This window comes from Malaya genurostris, chromosome 3, assembly GCF_030247185.1.
Source record: "Malaya genurostris strain Urasoe2022 chromosome 3, Malgen_1.1, whole genome shotgun sequence".
In the NCBI taxonomy this organism is placed as follows: domain Eukaryota; kingdom Metazoa; phylum Arthropoda; class Insecta; order Diptera; family Culicidae; genus Malaya; species Malaya genurostris.
Genome location: NC_080572.1, coordinates 240993298 through 241009906, shown reverse-complemented (window position 1 = coordinate 241009906; position 16609 = coordinate 240993298). Strand labels below are relative to the sequence as shown.

The following is a 16609-nucleotide window of genomic DNA, read 5'->3' as shown; positions in this document are numbered from 1 at the left end:
CCGGCTTTGCAGCGCGTTGTGGTAAAGGGAAGCAAAATAGGAACAGGTGTGTTGTCTTATTCAAACTGTTCTGCTTGCTACTGGCCGGTCTGAAAACCCAGTCAGTCCATTTCTTCTTTTTTTACATAAGCCAATGACCTGCTTCCTTTTGCGCTGATACGGCTGCTGGCAGACTGCTCTGCAACATACGGTTGTTCGGTTCGGGGTTTTACTCCGATTCATGGAGGAAGAGATACTTCCTTCTCCACAGAAGAAGCACTGTTCATTCCTTTTTCCAGGCAGACTTTTGTTTGAAATCTCGGTTCGATTGTTTGTGCTGTTTTTGCTTCTTGCTCTTGCTGTGGGGTTTTTTTCCCTCTTCTTCTACGAGCAATGTGGAACGAAATTTGTGACATGTGAGTGTAGGGGAAAATGGAATTCTTTGCAAACAATGCATCCGAAGTGAGAAAAGGTTCGGTTTAAAGTGATCTCTGCGAAGCATCAGCTGTGTCAGCTGGCCAGAACAGACTTTCTCGTTCGTTGCTGCCATTTTTTCGCTAACGTACAGTCAGCTGATTTGATTTGAAGATAGATTTTCCTAAAGCTATACAATGCTTCCAGCGTCCCGCATTTCATCGTTTTATTGAGATATTTTTGACCTGTTTTGTAGTGTTTCGCAGGTAAGGTATTCAAATGAGAGCTATTTACGAACACAGTAAGCTCTTAGTACCATCATAAAATAATTATTGGCCGTCTTTTGTTCCGAAACAGGCAACAGCTAATTGATAAACTCGATAAATCCCAGCACACTGTCTAACGTTTTCTATGTCTCATTCTTTTCCTTCCAGACACCTCAGGCAGGCACCCGACACACACCTCGTCCGCCGGAACAGCAACCGACATTGAATGAACGTCGTGGTCATCGTTTCAGATAATGGCAGAAAAATGTACCGTAACCATTAAGGAAGAGCAACACCAGTGCACCATCCCATTGTCGGAGATCCTAAATGATTCGTCTACGGTGACCAACACTCCGATAACGATTATTGCACCGCTAACAATCGGGCCCGGTGGCAAGGCACCGTCGACGACGACGGTGTCCGGTTCCTCCACACCCACGCAGTCCGGTTGTCCGATCGGTTGTGATGGACAGGAGGATGCCGGGGCGGACGAACGCGAGGATGACGACGAATGGTTCTATGTGGACAAAAGTGTTACCGACGGTCATATGCGGGGGGGTCAGATACAGCTGGAAACGCCTGCCGTAGAGGAAAAGAACGGCGGTGGATTGAATATGGCGAAACCAAAGCGTCTGAGCGATGAGTTTTATTCGGCTGATGATGATTACGATGAGGATGAGGACGATGAAATGGTTGGTGATGGTGGTAGTGTCACGACTGGAGGCGGGATCGGAACTAGGAAAAGTGGTGATGGGGATAGTGAGGCACATGCCAGTTTGAATGAGATTAAAAATTTAAGTATCACTAACTGTGTGGAAACTGGTGATGATCGATTCGAACGGGATGAGAATTCCATATCCGATCCGATCTATATCAGTGAGGAAACATCATCGTGCAGCAGTGGCCATCAGCGATCGGCTGGCGAATGTTCTACTGGTGAGGCACAAGAAACTGACGCACAACCCCAGCTACTGGAGGAAGAGCCACGGATTGAGATGGAACACGAAGATATTCCGGAGAGTAAAAGTGTTCCCATGCTGGGGGAAAACCTGGATGCTGATGATGACGACGGTGATGTCGATGAGGACGATGTGCAATCAATCGATGCAATCGAACGTCGGGATTTTGAACAGGAGCAAAAACTGACTGGCGGAATTATTATTAAAAATAGCGCGTTTATACCCGATAACCATAGACTGAATTTAGAGTTGATAAGTAGGATTAAAAAGATGCATGAGGACGAACTGCCGAAGAAATCTCAACCCGAACGCAAGATTCAGCTTACGTCAACGCCAACTAGCAGTAGACACCCCCCATACAAGAGCGGTAGCAGTAATCCAACTAGTTCTAATAGCACTAGTAGTAGTAGTAGTAGTAGTAGGGAACAAAACAGTAATAGTACAACAAAGTCAGCGGTTAAAGTGAACCTGTCGGCTAGTCTAGAGGGCTACTGTACGAACACGGATGCCGCGACTGCGATGGATGGAATCGATGGTCCGTCCTGTTCCTCCTCGTTGGCACTATCGTCGTCTTCTTCGGCCTCTAGTAGTAGCAAAGGCTTACGACGCTACCAGCAACACCCCGATGCTTTCCTGAACAGCAACTCGAATGATAGCCTTTCATCGGACCGATCGATCTTTATTCCAAACCTGCAGACACTGAAGGCTTCCGCGAAGGAATGTTCTACCGCACCGAACAACAGTCCGGTTAACGAACCCTGCCCGTCATCGTCCTCCTCTTCACCATCACCTTCGTCCGCCAGTTCGGCCGGACCGTCTACGTCAACCGAAGCAACTAAACCGCCCTCCGACTGTAGCCTGTCGTCGTGTGCTACATCCGTTATCAAACAAACCGGAGAGTGCAGTAAAAATATTAACCATACTGCGATCCCATCGTCCAGCACCAGCAACTCCTCTCTGTTTTCCTTCAGTTGTCCTTTCAGCAGTGCAGATCGTGAAAACGGTGAAGGTTGCAGTTCAACATCGGTACCGTTGAGCAGATTTCCATCCGCATCTTCGAATTTCGTTGACAATATCGCTGATGAAGTAGAAGCGTCAACCGCGACACATCGCAATCGTCACCAGCAGCAGCTTCATCATCATCATCATCATGATCGCAACCACGTCGAAGATCCACTGTTGGAACCCTCTCAAATGTCTATGCCGTTGGAACTGGCTGCCGCTGCGGTGGACCACGAGTGTGACGAAGAAAACTGGGCCGATTGCGAAGAAGGTTCCGATGAGGAAATTTGTACATGCCGAGATTACACCGATGACGAAGGGCACGGTGGTGCTGGGCTCGGTGGTCATGCCAGTAGCGAAGATGAGCTGCCATCGCGAGATGTCGATCTGTCCAGTTATACTCACATGGATGCTGCAGAAGACATTCTCGCTCATGATCCTTCCGGTTCCGGAAGTACGACGGCCGCCGTAAACAACGCACAAACGCCAAGACTGCATCGGAAACGCAAACTAACGGAGAACCGAATGCTGTTTGGAAGCGGCGCTGGTCGTACGATGGGATCCGAAAACGTGGGCGGCTTGGGGAATCATTGTGACAACACGAGCACGGAGTCCCTCAACTTTAGTAGTCGTAAACGGTTAGCTTTAGATAGTACCAGTTCACCAAGAACTCTACTCAGTCCGTCTAATGTGAGTAAAATCGAAATGGTCGTTTGGACGCCGTATAAGATTTGAAAAATATAATTATTCTGATGTTCTTCTAGCTTACTTCAACACCAACATCCTCAACGATGGGAGAGCGGAAAACTCCCAGAAGTATAATCCCAACCAAAGATAACCCTCCTCCCGAGGTAAACGATTGGTTGCAACAATTCCAGGTGAGTTCGGTTGAATTTTGTAAGAACTGTACTCAAAAAAATGATAACCAAAAATACATTTTACGTCGGATATTTTTTAAACTCCACTTTTCCTACAAATACTGGATGTTGTTCAATTGGATTTAGACGGACTTGCCTCCTTCGGTACGAAAACGGCAGCGTTCACTTCGTACCACTCCATCACCGATTTCGCGTAACGGCACGATGCCAGATTCGGTCAAAACAGAGTATCACTTTCGTGGGACCAGGAGGGGGGGGGGGGGGGGGGGGGGGGGGGTTGGAGCATTTTTGCTAACATCAGTGGCGTATCGTGACGAAATTTATGGGTTGTGCACTGATTATATGATATGATATCAGAAGTAACAATTCGTTGTAAGTGAAAACTAGAGATTGAGGATATCATATTCGCTTGTGTTTTTCAGTACGTTGAAATAACGATATACTATTGGACGGGATTTTTCTATTGCGCTCCTTTCGTATCATCGGCGCTATGCACGTCGAGCAATGTACTCAATAAAATCGCTTCGAAGTTGCATCTGAGCTTTGTGTTCGAACTAAAAATCAGTCTGAGCAAAAAAAACACTTTTTTTAAATAACTATTTATTGGAATATGAGTTAAAATTAAATTATTAATATTAAATTGGGTGTTCAGCCACAAGTAGTGACTTTTCAGCCCTATTATATATATATGATTTGGTTAATACCATGAGGACTTCATTTGCTTCCGCAATTCTGAGATTTTTGTATAGGGAAAACAAAAAAAAAACACTTGTAAACGCTCTGTAGGACACTTTGTTTTCCCTAGCAATTTGAAGACTTTTAGGGTCTCAAGGTCAGTTTGTGATTGTTTTCAGAAATCTGTAAAAATTTGAATCATTTTTAAAATCAACAACAACATACTCAGAACCTGTGAAACACAGATTCATCTGAGAACCTAACATCTATGGAGGCAGCAATTGGTTTCCATCTGCCATAAGCATAAGCCACTGATACCTCTCCTGAAGGTGTGCATTCAAGTTCTCAAAGAGCCAAAACACAAATCTCAGACCTGAGCTGAGTAATTCCTTCTCTTCTTGAATCTGCGCAGTAACTTATGTGCACGAAAAAGACACTAACAAAGCGGGAAGAGATATTGAAATTTTAAGTTGGATGGCAATGCGATATGAAAAGATCGTTTGGCTGTCATTGACCGCATGCAGCTTGTAATGAATTTGTGCATATTGAACTGTGAAGAAAATCGCTCATTATTTTCTATTTGGTACCATCCGACCTAATTTCAACGAATAAATATAGAATCTAAAAAATAATTGAATGCGGATGGGGATGCAGTTAATTTCCTCAATTTGACCGGTTGTGCAGTACACGAGGTGCACATGAGGACAAGACGCCACTGCTTTACATATTTGCTGAATTTGCCGCATCCACAAATCGCCTGCTACACCAACTATTTATTGGCAAATTATTCGACCTTCTTCCAAAACATCCAGGCGAGACAGGCCAACGAAAAACTCCAGGTCATCCTTTACGATCCATTTCGTCTGCGCCAACAACTCGTGCTTCTGTCACGTGATTTGGCCATCGTATTCTAGGCATGAAGTTCGACTCACTCCATTATCTGTTGTACGAATTGATTTTTTTGGCCCTTCTGCCAAATCAAATGGTTGGGATTGAGACAAATCTTCCTTGCGTTCCCAGGTTTCCATTTCTCCGCTTTTGTTCCGATGCCAGTTCGCTGCGGGGGCGTCCTGGTCTTCTTGAACAACTGACCTTTATTCTCCACAACCACGCACAACATGTTTTGTTGAAGCACTTCTTGCTTGGATGCCGTCTAGATAACCAATTGAAAGGTTGTAACGAAATGTTGCATTGTTGTTGTTATTTATGATAATTTTGGAGTTCTGAAATGGATCGTTTGAGCGAACAACCAAAATTAGGTTAAAGCCGGGTATAAATAAATGATATAAAAAAAATTTCATTCAAATACAAAGAAGCTGAAAGTCGGACTAAAAATTGTTCCGCAATAGAACTGCTCACTGTGCGGATTGATGCAATAATGCTGCGATTTTCGTAAAAGGCTCTTTTAAAACGAGGCTGCCTTCTCATTCGAATCGAAACGGTCGGTCCTGTCGATTAGCAATTATTTTTCGTTTGCAATTTTCAGTAAAAAAGAAATTTAAAAAAATGCTAATAAATTTTGAATTCTCTGGCCCACCTTTATGAACAGAATTGATGAATTATCTCCGAAATTGAACAACGTTCGCTTCATTTTTCTCGAACGCACATAACCTTAATGTTGGGCTCTAATTTGACGACATCTCATCCATAATGCTGGCAACAACTCAATACTTTTTTTTTCGAATATTTGGCAATTTGTTAAGCTTTATATATTTTTTTCATAAAGTTTATTTAATTCGGCTCCTTTGCACCTAAGCTTAACGCGGCCGTTACACAATATTAAGTGCTTATTTTTGCTGGATCTCGTTGTTATTTTCTTCTTCGGATGAGAGCCGCTTTCATTGCTATCCAGCGAATGAAGGGATAGCAGTGGTTCGCTATTCATGCTCCCGTCCATTGGTTTAGCGGAATAACCGTTACTTTTTGCCCAGGCGTTGGTAAGTTGTTAGCTGCAGCTGGCGTATCTAGTGGGGTTATTTGAGGTTGGTGTGAAGGAAACGCCGTTGTCTTACCATAGTGAACAGCTTTTTATCAATATTGACATTTGGCCATCTGATTGTTAGAGGTAACAAAAGATTTGCACGGAATCCTTGTATCTTGGTCGAAATTCACATAAGAAGATATAGTCTTCTTCAAGCGCATGTCTAACAAACGTACGCCATTTAGAATACAGGAGAAAAACTTCTTCCACTTTTCTTTTTCGATAGAAAGAATCTCCATACTGGAACATATTTTTGCGAACATAAGGATTCTATAGCACTATCTTCCGATTCGATGAGTTTTTCAGTGAATTTTTTTCGAAATAAATTAAAAGTTTCGTGATGGATTTGCACTGATACTTCTGATTTGTATACATAATTCAATAAAAGAATATCTTTTATAGCTCTTTGGGAAAATGTTGTGGCCCTTAGAAGGACCGGTTTACTTGAATGACCGATAGGTTAAAACCGGGCTAAAATGAACAACTAACTAACTAACTTGAATGCAAACGGCCAGCAGCTGAATGTTGATTTAATCACCCTGAAGCGAAACTCAAAGTTTCACACTGCGAACACTGCACTAAACGGATCAGGGTCATTTCGCCGAAAGCCATTTCACCGAATGGTTAATTTCGCCGAATGGGCTACTTCGCCGAATGTCATTTCGCCGATCCCTGCAATTGTCTTAATATTATAATTGGAATTGATTTAAAATAAACACAAATGAATGATAAATACGTTGACGCCTGTTTTGTTGACCTACAATTGTACTTCTCGAATAAATATTGATTCTTGTACTCTTGAATAAAGATTGATTCATGAACTTCAGGGCGGAGTTCCCAAGGGAACTTGTTGACTATTAGCCACTAAGCATCAAAGTAATTGCATAGGTGTATCGACCAAGCAAATCTATGTGGTATTTTCTGTTTACTAAGTGAAAAAATATCTAATGCAGCTTCGCCACATCGATTTGATTCGTGTGCTGTCCGACCTCGCTACCACTCGTTCGGACCTAACTAAAGAAACCTAGCTTTGAGTAAACCGGGCAATCGAGGCGGTTACAGGTTCTTCCGACGGCGAGTCGGCGGCCAACTCAGCCGGCGTCGTCTTAGTTAAGTATTTGCACCACATCAGTTATACAGGAGGCATAATAACACACAAAATAATAATATAATGTATTCGAAATTACCCCTTCAACAAAATGTCCCTTTCGGCGAAATGTCCCTTTCTGCGAAATGTCCCTTTCGGCGAAATGACCTATTCAGCGAAACGACTCTCGGCGAAATGATCCGCTCCCCACTAAACGAATCCAACGGTTCGAGCGAAGAATAAAGCAGATTCCAATCATCCGCTTCCTATCAGAACAACAGGCCAGGGAAGTGATTGCAGTTCGCTTTTCTCATCCGTCCTGCAGCAGAACTGCTCACAGTGCCGATTGATTAAATACTGAAGCAATCTTTTTACGTGATTTTGTTTGTACGTATTGCCAAATGGACAGTAGTAACAGTCACAAAAATACAGAATTATGATTATTTCCTTTCGCATTTGCATATTTCAGTGAAAGAAATATTTGTCTGTGAAAGCTGATCCACGGAATATTATTCGCTGTGGCCCGATTTGTTGCTATTCTCCGTTGTCCAATACTGGTGATGATATTTTCCTTAATTGGATTATCACAGACTAAAGTTAGTAAGTGTGACACAGGGTATTTTTAAAGGCCTTGGATCTATTCTTCCACTATTTAAACAACGTTTACGCAATAAGCGTGATGTAAACAACAATCTAAAGTTATTACTCAAACAGGAAAAAAGTTATTAGGAAATCAAGTCTGGAGTAATTTTGTAGTCCAACGTCTTCTTTTTCTATCTAATTGGCGCTGTTGGATGACACAACTTATACCATATTGCCAGTTATTTATCATTTATAGTTCAATGGATTTTCTTTTCACTAGACTATCAGCGAAAACTTCGCTGTGTGACAACATTCAGTCGCCATAGTACGGATAAGAACTCTTTTTTTCTTGCGAGATTCTCGAAATTTCTCCGCACTAACACGAAACGCAAAAAGAGGGTGAGTTTCACCTGAAGTGGTAGTCCTACGTCAAAAGCTATACATAAGAAAGCTTTTTTTTTCGAGTACAATTTTTAGTAGTTTTAGTTTCTAATCATTTACATTCGACCACTTCGTAGCGATGGACTCCCGTCGAACGTCTGGTGGCAGTAGATCTACTGATCGAACATTGCGACCCGACTCAGGTGCGACACATGATGAAGGTAATCGAGCCCCAATTCCAGCGGGATTTCATCTCGCTTCTGCCGAAGGAGCTTGCGCTTCAAGTGCTGTCCTATCTGGAACCAAAGGATCTTCTGCGTGCTGCTCAAACGTGCCGCAGTTGGCGTTTCCTGGCCGATGACAACCTGCTGTGGAAGGAAAAGTGCAAAGAAGCCGTCATCGTGATGGAAGCGATGGGTGGTGACCGTCCGAAACGGGGACGCGCCGGCAATATGCCTCCCATCTCTTCGCTCTGGAAGGCGGCTTACATGCGGCAGCACATCATCGAAATGAACTGGCGTTCGAGACCGATCCGTACGGCCAAGGTGCTGAAAGGTCACGACGACCACGTTATAACGTGCCTTCAGTTCTGCGGTAACCGAATTGTGTCCGGTTCCGACGACAATACGCTCAAAGTGTGGTCTGCCATCACCGGGAAGGTAAATTAGAGCTTGGCGTGATTTGTATTAGTGCAAAATTTCATCATTAATTTTTCCCCCTATAATTGCAGTGCCTTCGAACATTGGTTGGCCACACAGGTGGAGTTTGGTCGTCACAAATGGCCGGAAACATCATCATTTCCGGCAGTACTGATCGCACTTTGAAGGTGTGGAATGCTGAGACTGGCCAACTGCTACACACGTTATACGGCCACACCTCGACTGTTCGTTGCATGCATTTACACGGTAATAAGTAAGTATTGTAGTAATAATTCTTAATTGAGAGCAATTTTATACTCATGAAATCCCCGGTCACAACACAGAGTCGTCAGTGGTTCCCGTGATGCCACTTTACGAGTATGGGACGTCAACGAAGGTACTTGCCTGCATGTGCTGGTTGGTCATTTAGCTGCCGTTCGCTGCGTCCAGTACGATGGCCGACTTGTAGTGTCGGGAGCCTACGACTATATGGTTAAAGTTTGGAACCCGGAAAGACAAGAATGTCTTCACACACTGCAAGGTCACACCAATCGAGTATATTCGCTACAGGTACGAACATTTCATCTTGCATCTCCCCTAGGAAAGTTAGTTCATAAGATTTTTTGTTGTTTCTTTCAACAGTTTGATGGGATACATGTCGTATCTGGTTCTTTGGACACATCAATACGCGTGTGGGACGCAGAAACGGGTAGTTGCAAGCACGCGCTGATGGGTCATCAGAGTCTAACATCCGGTATGGAGCTCCGGCAGAATATTCTCGTCTCTGGAAATGCTGACTCGACCGTTAAAGTCTGGGATATCATCACTGGCCAGTGCTTGCAAACACTATCTGGTGAGTGTGGTTTTCCTAAACTGCTCTAAATTTTATGTCTGATTTGAATTCATTCAAATAAAAACACATTTTGTTCACCATTCTTAGGCCCCAACAAGCATCAATCGGCCGTCACCTGTTTGCAATTCAATTCGCGCTTCGTAATAACCAGTTCGGACGATGGAACCGTCAAGCTGTGGGACGTTAAGACTGGGGAGTTCATTCGTAACCTAGTAGCACTGGAATCGGGAGGTTCTGGTGGTGTTGTTTGGCGAATTCGGTAAGTTTCGATCGTGACAATTTTGCTTACATTGCTTGAATTTCGTTCTAACCAATACTACTCACCACCATCCGAACAGAGCCAACGATACGAAATTAATTTGCGCCGTGGGGTCACGCAACGGCACGGAGGAGACCAAACTAATGGTACTGGACTTTGATGTGGAAGGTGCCTGCCTGAAATGCTCATAAGTTTGAATAAGTATACTCTGAATACCTTCCTAGAAAACATATTTCGCCCTATCCTCTGATGCTTGTGTTTGTCTGAGCCTCAAAAAAAAATGATAAACCCCCGAATCCTCTCTTGAAGCTCCCATTATATTCCCCCCTACCTGCCACCTACTGGTAACAATATTCTCGAACTCGACATTGGTCCGTTGGTTCGTGGATGCAAGATCAAGAGGAGAGATACACAACACTCCCATTGCAAGTGTCTGCAGCAGACGGCCAGCTCGGGAGCATCAAATATACTTTAGTAGGAAAGTGCTTAGAATGCGTAACCGCCCTTTCGTTCGATCGAAACCGGAGAAGATGTTTGAATCCTGCCGTACTGTTGTTTCCGAGGTCAAGTGCGAATGTTTTTTTTAAAATACTGTTGAAATTTGTTTCCCTTGTTAAGTTGAGCAGTAGTTTGTTTCTTTTTTATAAAATTTTCCCATGATTTTACTGTGAAAGATAGAAGTGGTTAACATTTACTCATTGTGTTGTTCGGCTTGAAATGTTTATCATTGTGTGATTTTATTGTTCGGTACTAGGAGGCACAATAATGACACTCACAGGATCGATCAATGCATCTTCTCTGCTTTGGTTCGGGAACAGATCGACGGGAAAATGCTTTAACGAATACATGAAATAACGGAACAGCTTTTGCTTTAGTTTTTAGTTATCGATCCTCAGACTCACGGAAACGCTGAAAAAAAACATCAATTGAACTGGCGTAGACTTAGTGTAATAAACTAATAGTTATGATTAGTAGCAGTGTTTAAGCTGGAACAAGTAAACCAAGCAGATATGCAGAATTAACCTATCACACGCAAAATGCAGACAACAAATAGCTGAAATGAAAGAGAAAAAAAACTAAACCACACAAAATGATGCAGCAATCGCCTTAGAGAGGAATTACAAATTGTACAATTTAGTTAGCTATCTGTTTAGGAATTCGATGTCGATGTATAGGTTCCAATTGATTTTTGTTTTTTTATTTAAGGTTTTTTAAAGCATTTGAAAGAATGTCTCATTAGCAAAATTATTACTTAGATTTTACTTTGATTAGTTTTCGTTTGGAAGAATCCGCCTATCGTAAATTTCCTCTTGATCATAGTTTAATTTCGTTGTTGATATTCAATTTCCCGGAACGCAATTCTATCACACATATTGCATCGTCCTCGGTGATTCGGATTTTTGAGCGAAATTCGCTAATCAGTAATCGAATTAGCCCGAATGATTCTATGAAATTCGTCTACGCCGCGTGCGCGCTTATGGCGCACAATTACCTACCTTGGTTTCACTGCGATTGTTCCGAATAAAATACACAAAACAAAAACAAATTAACCTCTAAACCCCAAAAATATACGAAAAGTTAGTACACAAACTTGTCGATGAACAAAAAAAAAAAACAATGAATAATAAAGGAAAAATGAAAAGGAACATTTGTGTTATATTTTGATATCTGCGTGATTCGATCGTGCATGTTGGTCGATGGTTTGTTTGTAGAAAATTTGAGAAACAGAAAAATGGGCATACATCAAACCACTAATACGTCTAAAAACTGATAGACGTCTAATATAGAAACTGTGAATTCCTACTCTGTTCCGTAAGTCTTAATCGTTTATATGAAGGCAAACGATGCGCATTCGATAGTTCTGCTGATTTTTCTTCTAAGGGCTGACTAAAAGTAAATTTTAACACCCCTCGCGCGCCGCTGGTACTCCTCTAGTGTTGGGAATCGGAAATCTTTGACAGTGGTTTGTTCACACTTGTATAGAGAACAACTGTTGTAAGTTCGATCAAAGTAGTCGATCGCTTTCAGAAACGAAACGTCAAATGGAACCCGAAAGAATTAAAAAATACTGTGCACAAGATTCCGAAAACGATCTTTTTCCGAGTGTTCAAAACCTATACACACTTAAATTGGATTACCGACCTCAGCTGTTCAAATCTCGGTAGGTTATTTTATCGGTAAAATTCACATTTTATCACTGCGGTACCTTGAGGTACTGCTGTCAACAAATGTTCATTTGTGCTGATATATCAGTAGAATGGAAATATTCGGTAGTTCGGCTGTTCAAAACTCGCCAAAAGAGGCAAGAATTACCGAACGAGATTAAGTGTGTACCAGGAAACTCTGAGTGCGGAAAGCAATCAGCAGACCTACTAAAAACTGTCAATAATTTTACAACGCGACTGGACATGGGGATGTGTCGGGAAGATTCAAGTTCGTTCTGATCCCCGAAGACGGCACGAAAAGTGTATATTGCCGTTCATACGCATGTATACACACTTAATTGCGTTCGGTAATTCTTGCCTCTTTTGGCGAGTTTTGAACAGCCGAACTACCGAATATTTCCATTCTACTGATATATCAGCACAAATGAACATTTGTTGACAGCAGTACCTCAAGGTACCGCAGTGATAAAACGTGAATTTTACCGATAAAATCACCTACCGAGATTTGAACAGCTGAGGTCGGTAATCCAATTAAAGTGTGTAGGGGCAAAGTCATATTTTGGCTCGATTTGACCATCTGCCTTCGCTCCTCTACTCTATACAAATTTTATGAATCCTCAGAATTGTCTGGAATCTCGATTAATCGAAAAATACTGCACAATTCCAAACGCAACGGCTCCGACAAAGCAGCAGGGCAGTCAAAAAAATTCGGAACATGCGGACAAAACGGAAGGAATGCGCTGATTTCGTATCCATTTTCACTGTGCGATTTCTGATGGGTTCCATCGAGAGGAAGGTTCACGATTTAGAGAAATGTAACAATCTAATGCCGAAGTTTTTTTTAAAGTATTGTAAAGAAACCATTAACGGATTATTTGAACTTGAGTCACGAATTGCAGGTCTTCTTTTGCGTTCTAATTTACTTCCAGTCACTCATTTAGAATATCTAAAAAATCACTATATTCGCGATAAGACAAGTACTCCAGAAGTGTCGTGAATACAACGTACCCAGGATCGACACGAGTGGCACGATCTTCCAAAAGTCCGTACAGTTTTTTGGCTTCGCTGATGATCCCGGGTTGGCGGTCTAACAAACCAGTTGTCGTATGTTCGAGCCTCGACCTGGAAGGATTCGTAGTGTCAGTAGGATCGTAGCACCAGCCATGCAATGGTTCTGTACACTCTGAATCGGCTGCGAAGTCTGTTGAAACAGAAGGTCAAATTCCACTACAGGAATGTAATACCAAGGCTATATCTTTGACGATATTGATATTGTGACACGTAACCTTGAGAAGATGACAAAAACCTACATCGGACTGAAAGCTGAAGCTAGGCGTATCGGACTGGCCACAAATGCGTCAAGAACAAAATAAATGAGAGGAAGAGGCTCTAGAGAAGAAACACTACGCCTCCCACTACGAATATTTATAGACGGTGACTTTATCGAGGTGGTTGACGAGTTTGTGTATTTGGGCTCGATGATGACCGATCATAATGACACCAGCAGAGAAATACAGAGACGTAGTTTGGCAGAGAATCGTGCGTACTTTGGACTCAGAAAAACCCTTCGATCGAGAAAAGTACGCCACCGCACGAAGTTGACCATCTACACAACGCTCATTAGACCGGTTGTTCTCTATGGCCACGAGACCTGGACTATGTTGGCAGAGGATCATCGCGCCCTCAGTGTTTTTGAAACAAAAGGTGCTGAGAACCATCTATGGCGGAGTGCAGATAAAAGACTCAGCGTGGAGACGGCGTATGAATCACGAATTGCGCAACAGCTGCTAGTAGAACCACCCATCGTACGGACAGCTAAAATCGGGTGTCTACGATGGGCTGGGCATGTCATAAGGATGTCGGACGAAAGCCCAGTGAAAATGGTTCTTGAATCTAATCCGACTGGTACAAGAAGAAGAGGAGCGCAGCGAGCAAGGTGGATCGATCAAGTGGAGGGTGATCTCAGAAGCGTCCGTGCGTGAGCGTGAGTGGCTGGCGACGAGCAACCATAGACCCAGATATGTGGAGACGTATTCTTGATACAGCAAAGGACACCCCAGGTCTATAGCTGTTAGGTAAGGTAAGGTAAGAATGTTACGAGTCATACATATAGGCACACCTCACCCTGCAGTAGCTCATCGCCTCATACCGAGAGTCTCGTTCTGGGTCGATTATTCCTTGGCGAAGTAAACAGGCAAGTTGAAGTTTCTGTAGGGTCTGCTCTGATTCGGTCACGCAGCATAATTTAACTGCTCAGAGGCGACTGACACAACACAATTTCTTTTCATTCTACTATCTTTCCCTCGTATTCTGGGCCAATATGTATTTCTTCTACCACTCACATGCTTCTTCTGTGCCTGAATCCGAATGAACAAGGCATGGCTTTGAAACGCAGTTCCGTTTGATTTGATTGGTTTGGAAGCATAATATGACTGAGCGTTCTCGCGAGCATATAAAGAAAATCAAATAGCACAAACATAGGATAATTCCTAAATGATTACTGCCTGAATCGGTCAGTACTACATGGAATCAAAAGTTGCGGGCTTGCTAAGAATACGCCTCTAGATGGTCCAATACTAAATTTCATGACAATTTATCCACTAGTGATCGTGTCAGACGAGCTCTAGTTTTCTTTGATTTAAATAATTTTTGACACGGTTCAGCCATCTTCGAGAAATTTGCGCGGTGAAAAAACAAACGTTACGTGACTTATACCATCATATCTCTGGAACCAGAAGTCACAGCCATTTGATCTTTGAAATTGATCAATGACTCGACAGTAGCTCTTAAACGAGCCTAAGTTTGTTAAAATCGGTTCAGCCATCTCTGAGAAAATTGAGCGGTACAAATATCTTCGAGAAGTGTGCACACACATGCACACATACATACATTTTCCGATCTCGTCGAGCTGAGTCGATTGATATATAACACTATCTCCTAGACTCCGTTCGATAGTCGGTTTTTATAGCAATTTTAATACCTTTCTATAGAGAAAGGAAACAAACACAGAACGATAAGGGAAGGTTTCCAGGTTCGATCGAGACTTTTGTATCTTGGTAGTTGGTAAAGATTGTTCCCCAGTTAACGCCGAAGAACTAAGCTAAGGAATCTGCGTTGTATCGTTTCGATTCTATGAGCATCGTTCAGGTAGTGAGGATTTCAAACGAACAAGTGAAAAGTACAGAAATTTTAAGCAGTATATGTTTGTAAAATGTTTAGCCATCCTCATTACAATTCCTAAGGTGCGATGTGTTGCTTGAATGTCAGTTGCTCATCGAGAAGAACACCAAGGTCTTCAACACACGTCGTCCTGACTGTCGGGAATCCTTCCAGAAAGTATTCAAAATGAAACGGCTATTTTTTCTTCGACATCGTAATGGTCGGGCATTTGTCAGGATTCAAGTACATACGATTAAAAAAAATCTGCACCTTCTGGGCTTGGAATGTAACAGTAGATCCTACCCTCATCAGCGAACGATAGACTAGGACTCTCTAGAGTAAAGTTGATGTCGTTGAATGTCAGTATAAATAAAAAAAGCCCGAGATGGCTACCCTGTGGAATTCCGGACGAAGCAATAAACTCATTGGAAACGTGTTCGCGGATTTGAAGTGCTAAACGACGATTCATAAGATATGCACCCTCATTCTTGTATACGGCCGTATCGACCATACGACGAATGGATGCTTTCGAACGAATATGGATAAACCATTCTTGTTTACACTCGAATGAATTCGAACGCGACTCGTTAGCCTCAAAATAGTTTTTATTATTTTTATGTTTCGTCTTTGACTCATCAGTGCAGAGAAGTTCGAATTGAACTGCTTAGTGCTAAACTCGGCAGTTCAATTTGAACCGCTTAGCAGACGTAAAGTTTCTGCTACTTACAGAACATTTTTTGTTTTGCAACGGAGTGCAATGTCTTTTCTGACGTGCCGAGTTAAGCACTAAGCAGTTCAAACGGTTATGTGCCCTACCACGAAATTTGGCTAACCCCTAAATGTCACAAAATAGTGAAATATCAGTAAACTTCTTCAGATAAATGCTAAGCCATGATGAAAGAATGGCTTGTTCGCATTCGTTCGAAAGTATGTGATCGTCGAATAATCGATACGGACGTAAACAAGCATGATGATACCAAATCATCATACAGTTATGAGAGTTATAAATTGAAATACAGAGAAAACCGTTATTTTTTTTCTGTAATTTGTATTTGTTTATAATTTTAAAAACAACAGACACATAGTAGTCCTAATGATAATTTCTAATACTAAGTAAAAAAATTGCTAGAATTGTTTTCCGTGAAAGGTTGAAGTCAAATCCAGATGATACACGATTGAACGACCTTTGCAAGCCTTTAACGGCGCCGTTTGTTCCATAGATGGTGCGACGTAGAGGTACTCGAAGAAAGGCGTTGTTACGGAGAGCACGGGGACAAACATTGATATTAACCTCACGGAGCAAAGCGGGACAGTCAATCCTGTCATTCAAA

The 16609-nt window shown here is 42.4% G+C and overlaps 1 protein-coding gene across 1 annotated transcript in view; it reads left to right on the top strand.

Annotated features, from left to right (window-relative positions):
• Positions 1-11068, top strand: part of LOC131434182 (F-box/WD repeat-containing protein 7) — a 47462-nt gene extending 36394 nt beyond the window's left edge. Inside the window, exons 2-9 of the mRNA XM_058600836.1 lie at positions 828-3310; positions 3385-3498; positions 8342-8863; positions 8935-9116; positions 9187-9412; positions 9485-9695; positions 9783-9954; positions 10034-11068. Of these exons, the coding sequence (XP_058456819.1) occupies positions 914-3310; positions 3385-3498; positions 8342-8863; positions 8935-9116; positions 9187-9412; positions 9485-9695; positions 9783-9954; positions 10034-10145 (3936 nt within the window). The 5' untranslated portion in view covers positions 828-913 and the 3' untranslated portion in view covers positions 10146-11068. The remainder of the gene's footprint in view (positions 1-827; positions 3311-3384; positions 3499-8341; positions 8864-8934; positions 9117-9186; positions 9413-9484; positions 9696-9782; positions 9955-10033) is intronic.
• The last annotated feature ends 5541 nt before the right edge of the window (positions 11069-16609 follow it).